Genomic DNA, 19,388 nt, shown 5'->3' with positions numbered 1-19,388 from the left:
TTGATGATTTAAGGAGAAGGGCTGGAGGGATTTGGTAATGTCAAAACCCTCTGAAAATAACTAAAATTCTTTGTAAAAAAAATTAGGGGGGCGAGAAGAAGAAGTAAAAGGAGTGGATATAATTATATGAGAGGGATGCTCTGCAAAACATCATTTGTCACAACTGCAATGGCCCAACTTGTGGCTGATATCTCTTTGACCGTGCATGAGATGGTGCATGGAAGAGTTGAAATTGGTTGTTGAGGTCCTGGGGACTGTTTCAATATCGGATTATTATCGTTTTCTGTTATATATCTCACACCATGGACCTACTATTAGGTCCATGATCACACCCACCTTGGGTAGGCCTATTTTCGGATTCCCACTGTGAAGGGGCACTTTCTTGAACCACAGTCCCTCCCAAGTACATGTATGCGCCTCTAGTCTTCAGAAGAAAAACAAAACAAGAACAAGCCACCGTGCACTTAAAGTGGCATCCCGCTGGTATTGGAATTCTGGATTTACTTTGCCAACGCCAAGACCCCAAGACCTTTAAACCACGTTCAAGGTGGGAGAAACAATACCGCGCCCGGTCACTAGACACTCGCTATACTGCCCATAATTCTGATGTCTGTTTTAAAGGTAAATGCTAGTTTTGGTAACGATATCGAAATGAGTTCGTACAGAATCCAATGAAATGACCACTAAAGTGTCTGTTTGTATAAATAAAACGCATGTGCCAAAAGATTCTGGAAGAAATTGTGTAATTGCTGAGAAATCAGCAAATAAGCACGGGATTCGGGTAGGGCGTCGGGCCCGACGCCCTAAGCAATATAATTATACATTGTCCCACGTGCGCTTATCTGTGTTGGGGATTTTCGGTGTGAACATTTTTCAGCGTAGATTTCAAGATTTCACAAAGTCCAGTTAATGTAACAGTACCAGATCTAGATCCTCGATGATATACTGGCAATTGAGCCTTGTTTTACAGACTTTCTCATGAAATCAGTGTTAACTGCAACTACTGTAATTTCTCTTTAACATAGGCCATGGTCTATCTCTGACTTAAAATCATGCATGGGAGGCCGAAAATGTCAATTTTGAGTTTACATTGATTCTTTTTCCCGTTGACATTGATCGCTTCTTTTGTTTAGTGTGCTCTTTTCCCATGTTTTAATTTTGTGTGTCAACTGAGCTGATATAAATAGACCCTGTACTGTGAAATGTTTTGTTTCACAGTTGCGCTCTTAAGCCTGAATTCAGACGCTCTTCTGAAGAACATGGTGGGAAGAAAGAATGAATTGATATATATATATATATATATATATAAATCATAAAGTACCATCTTGACTATAGACCATTACTTAGTCATAATAAAATCATTCGTAGACATATAGCACCAGTATCATTGGAATGTTTGATTATCACAATACTATTGACATGGTATATGTTTGTTGTATGCTACCATGACTACAGAAGATAAAAAGAATAATTCCATATCAGCCTGGTTTATAGTGCAGACTTTAAACAGATAACATTTACGAAAGATACAATTTTTTTGCCTTGGCTTTATAATTTTTTTAATATTTTGTAACATTCAGTCAAAATATGATATATGAGGTCAATCAATGCGTGTTTTTATTTTGAAAATCAATGTTACCAAAGTTAGTTTTAAAAAAAGTATCAATTTCGATGTAACAGCATTTGTTGTCGACTTTCTGACTGCAGAATATGGTTACAACGAGAATATATATACATAAAAAGCCTTACAAAGTGATGAACTTTCAAACTCTAGACCACCTCTAACATGTCTAATCTTTCGACATTTGAAGTAACAAAAGGGGAAGGCGGGGTAAGTTGAGCATAGGGGCAAGTTGAGCCACCAGCCCCAGGCCAATAACGAATGAGTCAGACATTGTGGTGGTGTCATGTATTGATGACCCATAGCATGGACCTACTGCCATAGCATAACCCCTAACCCCACCATATTGTTTTCAACTTTGAAACAAAAAGTAGTTTTTTAGAGGGAAAAATATGAATTTCAGCCAAAAAAGTAAAAAAGAGTGTGAAATAGATAAGTGCTTTATAAACACACACGTCTTTAAATATAATAAAGACATGATAACAACATTATTAGTCCAGGTATGGATCTTCATTCTTGTCATAGTCTTTTATATGATGGATGCATAATTAATGTGTGGATACAAAATTATCGCACTAAGTTCGAACTGGGGTAAGTTGAGCCAAACAGCATGGGGCAAGTTGAGCCATGGTAATTCCTATGGTAATGTATCTTAAAAAAACAAACAAACCATAAAATTCGATTGAAATGCTGGCTGAAAGGAGCAAATTTACATGACTGTTCTTTTCCTTTTAAAGGATGTTAGTATTTATAGAGAATTAGCAAGTGAAAAGACTTTAAACAAAAAATTGACATGCTGGTTCTCCCCTCATACATTTTGTACATAGTTTTTGTGGCTCAACTTACCCCAGAAGGTGGCTCAAACTTACCCCATATATGGGGGAAGTTGAGCCATTTGTTATCGTTTTTTTCAAAGGTCACAATGACTTTCAGTGTGGGGATAGAAAGTTATATATAGGTGGAAAATATTTCAGAATAATTAAATTTCAAGGCAAGGTACTTATTTCGACAAGATTATTAATCATATCAATTCTAACATGCAAAAAGCAAAAACTGTCACAACTTACCCCGCCTTCCCCTATGCTTTACACTACAGATATTTACATCACATAAAAGGTGACCTATGTGACTGTTATTATGCTGTCTATTTTTTGTGTGGTGCTGCCATAAAATATATTATTGTGTACGTTGAGTTTTATATCAATGACTATCATAATGGATTGATTGAAACCCGATTTGTATTGAGAGACCTAGTTTACTTGATCTCGCACTATTATATTGACTCCAAATTCATTGTTTCGTTTCCTGCGATCAATGATTGAGATATATTACTGTCAGACTGCAGAGGCCACATTTCATGCATCACCTATCATCAATTCATGTGCCTGAGGATATGCTATTGATATTGAACTCTGTCGCGGTTTGACTTCATTCTTATCATGAATAGAAATCATTCTATCATTTAGGACTGTTTCAAAATCAAAGAAAACGAATGAGTTTGATTCATTAACCTTGCCTAAAAGTAAGGTGGGCCGAGGTGCACAACATAGGTTTTATGAATCGTGTTCAGGCAACATCTCATACTCTCACAAACACGTCTATCCTTTGTTTGTTTGTCTGTGTGTGTGTTTGTATTTATTTCCATAATAAACCCCCAAAACATAACATCAGGTAAACAATTATTGAAACCCCGGATACAATTCGTCCCTGTTTTCACGAAGTGACGGATAAGAGGAAAATTGTCACTTTTTTCAATTTTGAGTTTTTTGCATTTTTGGACATCTATGACTTATATCTTGAACCTCAAAAAGTTTCAGATCACAATAATGTCTAATTACGTTGCTATGACGACATGACATTCAATAAAATACCGGGTAAAATGATTTCTTGTTTTCACGAAGTGACGGATAAGCAGCCGTCATTACGTGAAAACAAACGAATACGCTTTGCACTCAAGAGTTTTTTCACGAAGTGACGGAAGGCAAATATTTACAGTTTGGAACAGCCGAAGACCATGAAATGGTGAGTTTTTTGTAAATGTAGGAAAGGAAATAAATGTAATGCAGCCTTTAAAGTCATTTCGAGTGATTTCAACCCTTTTTAAACGTCTCTGATAGCAAAAATCCTTAAAATAACGTCCAATCTCTACATACATTGCCCCACATATTTATTTTCGTGTCAGTGAAAATTGAACTGAGTATTGCGTGTACTTTATTGTCACTCAATCGAACTTGAATGTAAATTCAGTCAAACCATAAGGGTTAGAATATTTTATAACATTTATCAAGACTAAATAGATTTAATGAAGGCTGAGGATTTGGTGAAATAATCGTATATAGGTGCAAAAGTTTAGGCCTAGCCTAGATCTAGTCTAATTTACATGCATTGCCATTGTGACTTTGTGTTAACTCATACTCGTTAAGTTCTAACTTGTCTTCACAAGTTCCCAGGCCATATGAATAGTATTTGCAATAAATTTCCATTAAAAAAATCACAAATGAATACATAGATTTTATTATCTGCTTTGCTATAGTGAACTCATCATGTAATTACATACTTAAAAAAATATGTAATGGAAAGATACCCCCCCCCCCCCGGGTGGGGGGGGGTCTATAAATAACAATATGAATGCTGAGATCATGAATTAATTTGGTAAAGTTAGTGGCCAACCTGTGTGGGCAAATAAGTTGAGACCTTAGTTAAACTGAAGATTACTGGGGATTTATGTTTTAAATAAATCATCTCAAGTCCAGACTCAGTCTACATCTAATGTAGATAGAGCTTTATACTTTGTTGTTTGGTGGCCACTTCCTCGCCCTTATCTCTATAACGTTTTACAGAAACTGAAAGAATCTACATAAATAACTGCACCTCGGATTTGATCATAATCATGATGATGAAGATATTTTCATTTTTTTCAGATGCAGTATATACAATAAGTGATGTTTCAGAGAACAAATGAGAGAAGTCCTGGAACTGGTACACTTGTTGCTGATGGTCAGATACAATTCCAGGTGAGAATTTTCATAGTGTTATAAACTCACATGACATCCTGTCAGTATAAGCAATTCATTGATTTTCACTCACTACCAAAATTAATTTCAATTGCAAATCTGGTAAACAATGAAGCTATAAAACTACGTTGATTCAAAGTTATAATCAGAAAATATTAATTTTGGAATACGTTATAATTTAGCAGATATACATGTATTTCTAAGTTGTAAAAGAACATTATTCTCATTTTAACAGATGCTTTGTGTACTGCCCTAGAGCATTACAAATTTGACATGTGATCATATTTTCAGCTGAAACTTTCTTATAAATTGGAAACATCTAATTGAAATATTTGCTTAAATTATCATTGGTAAATAGAGTGTATAAAGTATATTCTTGTACCATACTGACTGGGGAGGTTTATGTTTGGTAAGGGCAATTTAAAATATTGAGTCTGCTATCTATTTTACAAACTTGATATTGGATTGACAAAAAACTTTGAAAACAAACAGATAATTTGTACATTATTTCATTCCACACACATAGGTTAGATCCAGGGGCCGACACGCTTGTCAGATGTGTCATTGATGATTCCCTGAACATCACAGATATGATCTGATTTGGTGACATGACAGTGGAATTGGTAGTGACTGGATTTTTAGTGTGCCCTGGTTTTGAACTATTGAAGTAACCAAACTAGAAACATCTTCTGAGAACTCTGACTGCAATTCTAATGATGAAACTCTGTCTACACTTGTGAAAATGTGAAGGAGTTGGCTCTACCTCGTGGCCTTTCAGGTTCAGTGCTGTCATCTAACTTTTTCTTTTTCCAGCTGGGTAACTGATATCAATTTTAATTTTCTTGAGATTTTGACTTCAACATAAGTTTAGTTTTAATTTTGATAGGACTTTCAAATCTGGTTTCATTTTTAGAGCAGTGTATTATATAAAGAAACTATACTGCTTGAACTATAAGTCTCTGCTCTTATAGTGATATGATTATGAACTCCTTTAAAAATATTTTATATATACAGTCAAATATAAAGTTCAGAATAGTCACTTATCTTCTATACTTACATGTTAAAATTGCTTATACACATCGTCCACATATGGATGCAGAATAATTACCCTTTTTCATTCATTTGATTCGCATGTTTTCATTTTGCTTGGTGCTATCTAAAAAACAGAAATACTGCATATTTCTACATTTAAAATAAAACTGAATGTTATTAGCTGTATTGTGCTTAAATGAATTGTGTTAATACTACATATTCTTTAATAATAACAATCATACAATTTAGACTGACATGCATTGTGAAACTCGATAGCTGCATCCTAGTAAGGATGTAGGGGTGAAAATCATATTAGGTTTTTGTAAATTCATTTTCAAAAGCCAAATGTATTAATACAGACACCCCCCCCCCCCCTCTTCCATGAGGTAATGTTTTATTGGTTTATCAGGGGTGTGGGAATTCTTAAGCTGATTTTAGTTATTTTTTGCTTTTTATTTTAAGCTTGATATCCCCCATTTCTGTACAATAGTTTGAGAGCTCATTCAATTTAATCCCCCAACTCTTTACAGAATTTTCAGGTCTTTATTTGTCATCGCTCACACACCTGGTTCATGCAGTTGATGTGTCGTAATTTTATTCCAGAAAATCCAACTGTTAGATTTTGTTATTCACGAAAGAAGTAATACATGATTATGTTTAGCTGGAGGTTAAAGATACACTGCAGCACATGTTTTTCTGTCTATTTGTAGTAAGAATTTTACTCTTTTTTTTAATCGCACTAGATCAAAGATGTTATTTTCTAAAACCATGAAGACGATTTTTTGTAAAGTTTTCAGATTTGGAAGAAACTAAGGTGTATTTTAATATATGTTCCTGTTTTGGACTCTGACAATAATTTGCAATTAAAAAACAAGTGTTTGATTGGAAAATGTATTGATGAATGTTATTTAGCTAATGACTTGAGAATGATGGAAAAAATACAAATCTACTTAGTCATTCGTATTTTTTATCCTTGCATTTTTTTTGCTTTTGTCGCTGTTTGGAATTTTGATTATAAATTTGTTTAAAAAATTATCCTGTTTGATATGACGTTAAATTATTGATTTAAAATTATATTTCTTTCTTTGACCATCATAGTTTATAATTGTTTATTCAAATGTTTGCATGTTTCCTTCGGTAAAGATAAGCTTTTTGTACTATTGGACTTTTTAGTCCTTGACAGTGTGTAAAAACATGAAATAACTCTCAAGGCAATTGATTTAATTATGACATTCTTTTCATTAAAAAATTCCAGAGTAGTGAATGTAATAAGTAATGTTGACTATGTTACTTCTATTTTGATGGAAAAGAAATAGGCCATTATACTTGTATATGATTGTGTATGTTAATACAAATATACATTAGAGAATACAACTTTCCTGCACCACTAGCATTAATTATTTTCCAGTAATCTTGTAATTGAAAGTTTATTAATTTGTCATTGGAATGTTTTGAATGTAGAATTTGGTACATGATAGCAATTCTGTATTTCTAAATGTGGCGTTCCCAGACTAGGATTATACTGATTGTGTTTAGCAAGGTATGATATACAAATAAATACATTGTTGCATAACGGTATATTAAAGTTTTATGAAATGTATAAAATGACAAAATTCTGACAATGTGTACCTGATGGTTCATTTCCTATACCTTTCACAGTGCAATATTAAATTAATTTTAATAATTATGAATGTTGATGTGTTTGTCACCAGCGATTATGGTCCTATATATTATTGAATTTAAAATTTTGTCAAAAATATATTTTCCCTTGTTAACATTGCATGGAGATGATACTTTAATGAATTTATTAAGCATACCTTTATCATGTTATCGAAATGATTGATATGAAAAAAATGTTACATTTTAATTTTCTATTTGTCACTTGCTGCTATGATTTTATATGTTATAGAATTAAAAGTGTTCTTCTAAATTTATTCACATTGCTAACTTTGAAGAATTTATTTTATATCGTTAGTATTTTCAATGATCTATGACATAACTCTCATTTTGCATGAAAAGATATTTTAATAGGATTTTCAGGAGAGAATACATGACCATTGTGATAAAGGAAAAATGGAGTAGAGAGAGAATGAGGGGGGGGGGGCGAGAGTGATATGTAACTCGAAATTTGTTCGCTTTATTTTGACAAATTCTTATTTTTTTTGGGGGGGTAGCAATTAGTCATAATTTACCAATTCTTGTTGCCTTTGACAAGTTAGGTCCACATTTAGTTGACTACAATTTTCGAGGTATTAGTCTCAAAGAATAATGTTGAATTACTAACTCGGCCTTAACAAAGAATTAATACACAACATTTAAGAGACATTGATCAATCGGGATTTCATTTTATGAAGGGGGTAGGGAGGTTAATAGACTAACAAAAGTTTATAATGTTGAATTTTCAATTTCCAAACGGAGTCAGAGCACACAAAGGGTATATAATTAAACTCTTTATAAATTAACAAGAACAAAAGACAATTCGACTACATTGTAGTCACATTTTTCATGACCTGTTATACAAAGCTTTCATATTTCATTGTTTATCTATCAAAAATGAATATGATATTGAAATAAGATAGGCCTAAAAATTTAAAACGTGTGTCTATTGGGCTTCCCTTTTATTACGTGAAAAAGAAGAAAACAGTATTAGAAGTAATTTTTTGTACTTATTAGCGGAAGCTGCAGGCCCTATTAATCTCACATTTAGGATTAATTTTGTTTGCAATAGGAAATAAAGAGTTTGTGTATATCTAAAACATAAGTATGGAATTGCATCCACTAGGCTATACGTGGGACTAAGGCGGAACCTCTTCCCGTCACTTCGTAAAAACAAAATTGAAGCGCGTCCTTGAATTTCGGGTTTTCACGAAGTGACGGTTATGCGCGCGGAGCACTATCCGTCACTTCGTGAAAATAAATCTAAGCGTGTCCCGTAATATTTTTTTTTCACGAAAATATGGTTCTGTTTATAGCTCACTATCTTCGTAAATACTAAAGGAAAATGCAAATGATTGGAATCGAAGATTGTCTAGAATATGCTCTCTACGAAAATATGATATTTATTCACCCTGCATATATTAAAGAGGTTGAGATTGAGGTCTAAACCTTTGCAAGCGATTTACTCAAAACTGGCTTTTAAAAAGTTGCGCGCACATCCGTCACTTCGTGAAAACAGGGACGAATTGAATATTGGATTCAAAGGACTAAATCGTTGAACTAGACAGCAAATCAATTGGTAGCCCCCTATACAAAAGCGTCATTAAGTCTTCCATTTAAGAATATCATGGATATATGAGGATGAAGTATGCAAATACGGATCAATTTTTAGAATAATAATTCTTACTGCATGACTGTGTAGCTTTTACAATGAATTCAAATATTTTGTATCCCTCCCAATTTAAGATCTCTTGCCATATTAATTTTTAATCATGAAAGGAAATCATTAGACTGATTTTTAATGACTAAATTATGTGGTAATTCAACTCTTGGAATACCAAACAAATTTGAAAGATTAGAATCATAGATTTGATGGGAGAGAGTTTGAAGGAAAAAAGGCCAGGACAATATTGAAATAGAACTATGAATGTTGTAAATGAGATGAGAACATCCAGTGAATTTATTATATTATTCTTTTGCCTACAGATGGGGGGGGGGGTGGGGGGTTCAAGGCCATGCCCCTCCCCCATGAACAAGAAAAAGGAGAAAAGAACAAGAAAGATGTACTATATCTTCTACTTTTTTTTCTGAATTATCATTCCAAAGTCTATCACAAAATTAGATTTTAAATGTTATTTCAAGTTCAACATTTTGGCCCGCTCGCTAGAATTTTAAGAAATTTTGTCACACACGTCATGCTGTGCCCCCCCTCTCAATTCCTTCGGACTCTTTCCCATCATGCTACTGACATTTTCGATACAATTCAGGTTATCAATGTTCAAATGGTTTAGGGGTTAGGAAAACAGACTGATGGCAATCATTTAGCGCTGGAGATACTATCGGGAACGTTGATGTATTTTTTTTCAAAATTATCTGGGGTTGTGATCGTGTGAATCGGGCTCATGAGTTCGTGAGTCGAATTATGACAAGATTATCATTTTGATCTTTGATTTGTGAAAAAAAATTCGTTTGTGCACCTTGAGCTAGATATTACCCTCCATGTTAATAAAGTTCAGAGTCTACTGCAACCCAACACACCATTCATATCTTAAGCATTATAGATGTTTCTTCCATGAGTATGTTATGCAAGTATAATGTTGAAGTTGATTACATTCATGAAATATGATTTACTGTTTTGATTGCTTACCAACCATACGCTTTCAATGATCATGAAAACAACTTCCTAAACTCTTAACAAAAGCAATATGTTCAGCAATGATTAACAATTTTACTAGCTTAAGTGAATTTACTGTTACACATTAAGGTGTATATCATATTGTTGTATAACTATATAATGAAAATGTGCGCGATATTTCGCGTAACAGAAGTCATGAAGCCAATGACACGTCAATTATTTCGAGTAATAAAATCAAATGAGATGTACCCTTAAATTGAATTTTTCATGCACAGTATAAAATATTATTTTCCATTTTGAATCGGAAAGTGATAAACTTGACGTGGGGACTAACTAGAAATGTCTTAACTGGACAGGCGTGCTTCCAAGAGAAGGTTGAAACAATTCAAATCATGGTACCCGGATACATGATTCTATTAAATTCAACCCAATCTATACACAGCCTGCATCTATGGGTGCTCGACATCCGTGTCGATGCAATCTTCCATTAGTCTGCAGGCACAGACCCTCATTGGAACTTTGATCAACAATATGCCTCCACGCAAAGACTAGCACATACAAAGCTTCAGTACACAAGGCATGAGTAGGCTGCACATTCAGACCCTTAACTCGAGCAAAGGGTTTGCCCAGCAGACTAATCTTCCATCTTGTCAAGTCATCGTTGAATTGTGGTTTAATGAATGAATTTTTTGCGTTGTGCTTTATTATGTAATGTCGCAATCAACTATGATACAGACATACCCTCATTTATAAGCCCATCCCTATTTATATTGAGCGTATACAAAATAGCTTTCATTTTCATGAGGTAAAATGACTATATCTATCGATATCATACACAAGCTGACCATCATTATTACTTATCGTGCTCATAATGAATGAGAATGAGATACAATAACAGACCTACGGCAGACACGACTGTATATTATATAGATTTAAAAGCAATATATGACTATGGATATGAAACAAATTTAAAGGGCTAAAATTAACTTCAATTGGTTTTGAAAGCAATATGCATCTGATTGCATAGTTTTGAAATCACACTAACTATACGAAAAACATGATAAAGGGTGACATGTTATCTCTGATACCTACCTCTCCATGGCATATCCATCTGCAGTGATAATCTTCTGAACTCCGTTGATAACTTATTCGACCTCGGTGATACCAACGTTGACGTTGATGACAACCCCACCGAACTCCTTCTTAACACTGGGGCGTGTCCATTACCATGGTTACTACTACCAGTGGGAGTCGACGTCGAAACTGGAGGCGGGTGACGCCCTTTATAGGATGCCTTGGTAACCGCATCATAGTCCCCAGTACCCACGCCCATTACGCTCCATCTCCAGCTGGGGCTACTTCCCCCATTTTGAGATTTCTTTGGTCGTCTTACAACCGTCTTGATCCCCGAGTAGGTTTCCAGTTCCTCGACGGGGCTAATGGGACTGAGGCTCCGAGGAGATGGCTGGATGTTATCATCCCCGCGAATGGCATTACTCCTCTGAAGAGGCGGTTTGTTTCGAGGTGATGAGGAGGAAGACGAGGAGGAAGAGTTCCTGTCAGCGTCAGATTCTTCCGATGAGCACTCATCTTCCATGTTTTCTGAGATGCTACTGCAAGCGCTGCTGCTCGATCTCACCAGACTACGGCGGTTGTACCGTAATTTATCTTTGGTAGGTGAGCTGAAATGCAGATTGTTATTATTGCTGCTCAAATCCTCAAACTTATCCCTCATTTGGCTCACTCCCGATTCCAAGGCATCCAATTCCAAATGCACTTCTGATCTTCCCTTATCACTCATGTTGGTTGGTGAAGACCGGTGAGATCCTCTCCTACCAAGCTCCATCATGTCGCTTGATGATGATGATGATGATGAAGAACTCAACGATGAGTTAGGAGAGCTCTCAGGACTGCTGAATGGGCTATAGCTTTCACTGGAACTATATCTGCAGTCGCTGGTTTTGCTGGTGGCACTACTGATCGATAAAGTCCTTGCATCACGCACCGTCACGGACGGCAGCTGATGAAAATCGTTCTGGCCACACGTTGACTCATTGTCGACAACCGTTTCTTGGTTTGGTTTTAAATCACAACCATCCTGACACGAAGCCATAGCTGACTGAAAGCGATCCAACTGCTGCGGGGTTAGTTTCCACAAACTTTACCTGATAGACAATACGTCTGCTGAGCAAAGTGCATTACTATCGTCGAACTTTGGAACAATGTGCATCAAAAGTTTTGTCTTCGAAGAGAGAGAGAGAAAATAAAAATGAATCAAGCATACCCAGATTAGAGCGAAGTGCGTGTGCGTGAGTGAGTCAACTAGGTGTGCAGAGAAGTTTGCAAAACATCTGCGCTCTTTGCGACTTATGTTTGCTTTTTATGTGTTTGGTATATACAGACTTTATCCACATTTAACCCCATTCGACGAAAATCAGCTGGGCTATTGAAAAACGATTTTTGAAAGCCGCACTTCCAATATTTGAACAATGGTCCTTGAAGCCTTTTGTGACCTCAGCAACCCACCCTATTCTTCACGTCCTTTCATCCGTTGGGTTAACGAAGAGGTCGTAGTTTGAGATCCTTATTCTTTCACATCCAATATGGAAGAGAACAAGGATATGATGATCAATATAGTTCCGATGGGACTGTGTGATATATTAGCATTGTTGTTCATAAAATCAATAAGGTCCATCCAGTTCAGGGTTGATGTGGCGTGTGAAATGTAAATGGATCAATGATATCTCAGTCTGCATACTATAACCGGGGCTTTGCAAGTGTAGAGGCTTCCCGAGAGGCTTATTAAATCTTCGATCATGATCCGTACCACAGGTGAATTCTAAAGGTTGTACGTTGGCAAGATTGTTCATTTCCCATAATAAGATGACTAAATAAACATTATGAATGAATAGGGTGCAAGCTGTTTTGAAACAAAGTTTCTATAAAGTTCATTAATTGCAATTAAATATCAGTGAATAAACAAATAAGTATGAAGAACTTCGATTGTTTTATTGAATTGTAATGATTTTCATATAATAAAGTTTTATTAATATGTGTTTATTGGTTTTTATTAATTCTCTAACCGATGAAGGTATATGTGGAAGACGAAATCTGTATAAATCGATGTATTCAGCATGGCATGGGGCATGGTCGTAGGCAAACATCCGATGCAAATTCTGACACAAGAGGGGGTAATTTGCAAACGTTCACATAGCTCTTTAAATTCGCGTGACTTATTATTTTCATAGAATAAAGCGGGCGAGTTATGTTGAAACATCTCAATGAATGCCCATCTGGCCATCTCAAGCCTCTTGTCGAGGCCCTGTCGGCTGCTTTCCGAGCGAATATGGCAAAGCAAGTGATACAGCGAAGCAGAGCGCCTCAAGACGCCAAGTCTAATTCGCTTCGCGAATTAGGAAATCCTCGCTTCGCTCGGGAAGCAGCCGCCAGGGCCTCAACAAGAGGCTAGTCCATCTCCAGTTATAGTTCTATGATAGGGGCTTAACAGGGGTCAGTGGCCGGGGGGGAACCAAAATTTCCAGATCATATCATGGCATGAACAGGCAATGGCGAAATGAGACAAAAATTTTGAGGGGGCCAGATATTGTGTATCGGGCAATAAATATATTTTATTTTAAAAAGATGAAATATTTCACCCTTTTCTTTTCCATGGTCTGTACGCCACTGTGAACAGGATTTTATCCATGATTGTGCGCGAGCATAAAGGCGAAGCTCTTAAAAAAAATGAAGGGGCACAATTTGGCGCGTGTGGCAAAAAGTTGCTTGATATAAGTCCCGAGCGAGCGACGAAATAAAAACCTTTCCATGAGAATCTAACTTGGGATAGATTTTGACGTGATATTTATTAAAATATCTTACGCTTTTCCTTTGCTTTTCTTCCTTCCCTCCTTAAGCTTAATGCATGAATGGTTCATACAGGGGCCCTTTATAGAGTCCTTTGAAGGTTACAGATGAAGAGGCCCCACTGCAAGGGGTCTTGGGTAGATCGAGCCCTGGTTGCTTTGGTGATTAGCCAAGCTTAATAGACTTTATACATAATGTTATATGCCACCCATCTTACTTCTCGTTCTTTATTTTCTTTCCCCGGCAGCCCGAAAATCTTGTCTCTTTTTTTCATTTTCCAGTTTAGCTTTTGGCTCATTCCATTCCATTCTACATTCATTTCCCGCTCTCGTTATTTGCCTTTTTGTCATTTTTCAATTTATTCCCCTCTCTTACTAATCATGCTAATGTATTATAGCATTTCGGGTGATTTTGTTCATTCTCACATCCTCCTTCCCTTCATTTCCCCAATTTCCTTCCGTTTCCCTTTTATATTTATTTCTTAATTTTCTTTTCAATTTTCCCTTTCCCTTTCCCTTCCCTTCTTTCTTTCTATCCTTCCTTCCGTCAATCTTTCTTTCTACCTTTTCTTTCTTTTTCTTTCTTTCTCTCTCTCTCCCTTTCTTTCTTTCTCTCTCTTTCTTTTTTCCCTCCCTTTTCCCATTTTTTTAATCTTCGGGGGGGGGGGGAGCTTGCAAAATGACTATTGATTAAAAAAATAAATAATGATCAATTATAGACATGATAGAGCATATCAATTGAAACAGTGTGCTTTGTAAAAAAAATGTTTGATTAAAATACGAGATCATCTATGCATCACCCATTATTTATGGAGAGCATATTTTAAATGGGTATAATTAGCTCCTTAAATCAAATCATTTTAAACACTTCTTAAAATAATTTAATAATCACTATACTTTGATTATTAGTATCTTCGATTGCTATTTCATTTCAGTTGATTAGTTTCATTTTAGTTTATCTCTTTTTTTTATTTACTGTATAATATATTTTGTTTTGTCTTCAGACCCCTACTTCGTCAACCCACAAAAATCGCACTATTCCTCCAGCGCAAAGCCCGGAAGATTTGACATTTCGTCATATCTTCCAACAAAGATGTCCCTTCTTATTTGACGATGTGATTCGTCTACGAGAAATATGTTTATCAAGGAAGCATAACATGATAAATCTGAATGAATTGAAATGACGTCTAAAATAATAAAATCATCATCGATTTATATTTTTTCAACAAAATTTGATAGCGTCAATGTATCCACCAATATCTCTATCATAAATAATCTAATACACTGATTTTTTTTCAAACCTAGGGGTAAAATGTATCATACACTGTTAGAAAATTTATCCTTAAACTAAAAGAAGAATCTTACCAGATTGCGTAATCTTACAGGAAATTGGTATTTGGTGTGTGTAATCTTACAAATTTCCTTAAATAAAACACTCTTTTCCCCTTTTTCTAACAGACCTGTTCTGTTAAATTGCAGAAAAATTCCTGTTTCATGAATTTAAAGAATGATTCTGGTATTGCTTTCTGCAAAATCTTCTTTTATTTTTCTGTAAAATCAGGGTTTTTTTAACAGTGTATGGGCTTTCCAGACCCTTTCACGGCATTTAAAAGTACACTTTTTTAAATTGTATGCGTTGCGATATGAATGATCTTAACAGATCTTACAATGGGTGAAAAAAAAGTAACTCTTCTCCGATTTCAGCCTTCCCATTCGTAAATCACGCATAAGTAATTCAGTTCATAAAACTTGATCTCGGTAGTCCTGAAGAAAAAAACCCATTATGTTGCAATAAAGGAGTATTGTGTCCGGGTGGGTGTTTCATAAAGCTGTTCGTAAGCTAAGAGCGACTTTAAGAACGACTTGTAACCTTTCTTACGCACTAAATAATCATCAATGAACACTTATTGTGAATATCACTTACCATAAGAAATGATCACCAGTCGCTCTTAACTTATAAACAGCTTTATGAAACACCCGCCAGGACATGGTCCAGAGTTATCAGATATATCAACATGCACCAATTATATATATATATATCTCTCTCTCAAAGTGAACTACACCCCAACAAGTTGATTTGAATTTAAAAAGAAAAACAAGCATCATGCTGAAAATTCCATTAAAATTGGATATGAAATGTAAAAAAAAGTTGTTACATTTTGTTTAATATCACAATGCAGTATTGCTGGTCGAATTGCTTATGAAGGAGTCGGTGACGTCAGCCACTCGTTATTTTATTCATTTCAAATATGAAATATTTAATTCTATCTTCATTACAAAGTGATAAAAGTTTTGAATCCTATCTGAACATTGTGGAATTGCCATGCCATCCGTGCCACCTATTATCATTCAATGGAGAGCTTCTATATTATCAAATATTGAGAAAATGAAATATTGAATAACTTACTGAAATACAGAATGGAATAGTAGGTGTGTGTATGGCATCATCGGATATATCAGTTGCATGTCACTGGTGTTTTGTGTGTCAATGTTTTATGAAAATATTGGAAACTTCAAATTTCACAACTCTCTTATTTTATATTCAATTTTAATGAAATTTCCAGCACAAAGCCTGTATGATTGTTCTTGTTTTATCATTTTTTTGCTGTGGACATGCACTTCAATGATGAATTTTGGTAGTGATAGTAATGATTTTCAAACATTAAGCTCAATTCATGAATCTTACAAAGAATGAAAAGAGCTTACATGATTGAAAATTGCTCATTTTTATCCAATAAAAATTTCAATTGTATGAAATAAAAATCCAACATGACAATGTAAAAATCATGTATCTATATATAACTCTGTATTTAATAATAAAAAAATTTAAATCAAACTAAGAAAGAACAAATGATTGTTGTAATATTTAAGTACAAGGATGTACAGACTGCACACTAGATTTTTGGAAGTAGGATAAGACTACACAACTAGTGTTCTATGTTCAGAAATAGCATTCAAAATCAATGACCAAATTGACATCATAATTTTCGAATTCCTTAAAGCTCATGATTTGAATTATTAATGAGCAAAAATATTAGAATAATCAGTGCACGGTATAAACAATTGAAAACGACAGAAAGTGATGAAATAACACATTGCATGTCTAAATTCTTGTTAGTAAAAAATTATCAACTTCCATAGAACAGTCTCATGATATAGCTCTGCTTTTTCACATACTATTCTCAACTTCATGGTGACTAGTTCAGCCAAGCAATTTACACATCTAACATCTAATTTCATAATTTGACAAGTATATAGACAAAATAAATTCCCTTGTTTAAAGAAATGAACGTTTTTATGATAGAAATTTATTCACAATATCTTGTATAGATAACCTATTGAGTCTACACTAAATTTCTCCTCAATTTGTTTCCCCATAATATACTATTTTATAATACATCACACTATAAGATCACAAAGGCACAGTTTAAGGGGGAAATGGAAATTGCTTGAATTAGATAATGTACATGATTAACACAATAATATATGGAAGACCTTTCCTAAGAAATCTGTAAAACTTTGATACCACTACTGTTGTTGAAAGACAAGTAACAAGTAAAACAACTCGAAGACATAGTAACATAGAAAACAGGGCAATCAAGAAACTCATGTTTTGTGAATAAGATATTGGCTTGGGATCAACTCCTGAACAAAGGTGTCAATGGTACATCACCAGAGGTGAAATCAACCTACGTTTCAACTAAACTCATCTGTGCTCTCTCCTAACTCAGAGCATTATACTGTACTTAACAGTCAAGCACTGTATCACATCCAGCGCCAGATCCTTTCGCATATACATGTACATTTTTTCTAATCAGTTATTATTTTGTGCAATTGACTAGTACATAATCCTGAGATAAGTAATAACCTGTTATTTCCATGCAAGTAAAATGTAACAGGGTTCCCAGCTTTTCAAGAAAACAAACTTCCCTGATTTTTCCCTGAAGAAGTTTTAAGAAGAAGTTTTCTAAGATAAGTCTCAACTAAGTTGTAAGAGTGAATTACATGCATTTTAAGTATAAAAACAATAATGTAAAACTAATTAGTACCACCATAACCAGTCATTCAATGGATGTTGTTTTGATATGCTACATAATATAACAGAGTCTGACTACCATGCTTTTGACTTTTGGGCTGATCAAAATTCCTTGATTTTTCCATGATTTGAGGCATTTTTTTGCTGATTTAACATATTTTTAAAATCAAATTCCCTGAATTTTCCCTGACTGGAAAAAAAGTAAAATAATTTTCCCTGATTTCCCTGATGGGCTGGGAACCCTGAATTAAGCATTACTGATTGGAGCATAAAGGCATTAAAGGTAAATTCCTCTCAATGCATAAATCCTAAAGCCGAACTTTACTGTAATTATATTTTTGTCATGCTTATAATAGAAATGAATAAAAGTACTTAAAAAGGATTGGAATGCCTTTAATTCAGTGTCAAATTGAATAATATTGACTAACAGCACAATATTTTAACTCAGCAAATGTTGTCTGAACATCAGAGCAATAAATAAGGTTTCAAATTGAAATCTAGAAACCTCTTGCTCCAAACAAAAACATAAATTTATAAACCAGAAGTCACAAAAAAGGGTTTAAACCCCTGACCCAATCATACATTTTTGCGATGTGCATGTACTAAATCTGATCATTCTTTCTTCACCCCTTTTGATGGGGGTTTAAACCTTCTCTATTCTCTATCTTTATTGGAAAATCAGGGCCAAGATGTCTCGCCCATTACAGAACATATTTGTAAAGTTTACAAAAAAAGTAAATTTATGCACACTATAGGTAAGTCTATACATCATTTTTGGTCATGGTACTTTTACAACACAAGTCATTGAAGCTGGTGATTTCCTGCTTTATTATCGAGAGCTAATACTACTATGAAGAAGCAGTTATAAGGCAGGAACAATACTCAATGACTGAGGCAATTTTTCTCTATTTATTCAAACAGATCCCTGTGTGGATACTGAATACTAAGGCAAAATAGTCATTATAAATTTTACTTTCTTTTTCAGAAAGTGATTATAGAAGCATAATTCCTTGCCATATACTTTAATATGATTTAGGAACTGATAAACCAGCATAATTCTTTGCAATAATCTGAAGTCCTGACTTCCTCACTTGTCTATTTACTTTCTACTTATAATTCTGAACGAAAACTGATAAAAAAATACAGGTAGCTCCAAGATAAATAAGATTATCTAACATCATATAAAAAGAAATACATAGAAAGAGCATTAGCACAGAACAGAGATAAAAATAACCACATCTCCAAATCAAAATCTAAGTTTACTTATCACATGATAAATTTCTAGTGAATACTACAGATCTGAAAAAAAAAATACTTGTAATTACATCAAATTATGCACTGTGTGATTACTTTTTAGAGGCTCAGTAATTAGAATCGCTCTTAAAATAAGACTGAAGACTCTCTATACATTAAGTACAAAACTTATAGTTCTACAAAATTAAAGCATCTTTACCTAATCTGATTTTTTTTTCATATCATGCACGAAAAAATGTACTATGATTGGTCACCAAATATTGGCAAATCATTCCGT

The 19,388-nt window shown here is 34.6% G+C and overlaps 1 protein-coding gene and 1 long non-coding RNA gene across 2 annotated transcripts; one reads left to right on the top strand and one right to left on the bottom strand.

Moving 5' to 3' along the window:
- The first annotated feature begins 3,331 nt into the window (after positions 1-3,331).
- Positions 3,332-5,225, top strand: LOC121418617. Its single transcript, XR_005970485.1, has 3 exons — positions 3,332-3,643; positions 4,543-4,635; positions 5,162-5,225. It is a non-coding gene; the product is annotated as an uncharacterized LOC121418617 (long non-coding RNA).
- Positions 5,226-11,003: 5,778 nt separating this feature from the next.
- Positions 11,004-12,443, bottom strand: LOC121418616 (putative protein TPRXL). The gene has a single exon (XM_041612595.1). The coding sequence runs from the start codon at positions 12,069-12,071 to the stop codon at positions 11,034-11,036; it is 1,038 nt and encodes a 345-aa protein (XP_041468529.1). The 5' UTR covers positions 12,072-12,443; the 3' UTR covers positions 11,004-11,033.
- Positions 12,444-19,388: the final 6,945 nt, after the last annotated feature.

The sequence above is a fragment of the Lytechinus variegatus genome, chromosome 7 (genome assembly GCF_018143015.1).
Source record: "Lytechinus variegatus isolate NC3 chromosome 7, Lvar_3.0, whole genome shotgun sequence".
In the NCBI taxonomy this organism is placed as follows: domain Eukaryota; kingdom Metazoa; phylum Echinodermata; class Echinoidea; order Temnopleuroida; family Toxopneustidae; genus Lytechinus; species Lytechinus variegatus.
The sequence above is the reverse complement of the archived record's forward strand: the minus strand, read 5'-3'. Positions and strand labels throughout refer to the sequence as shown.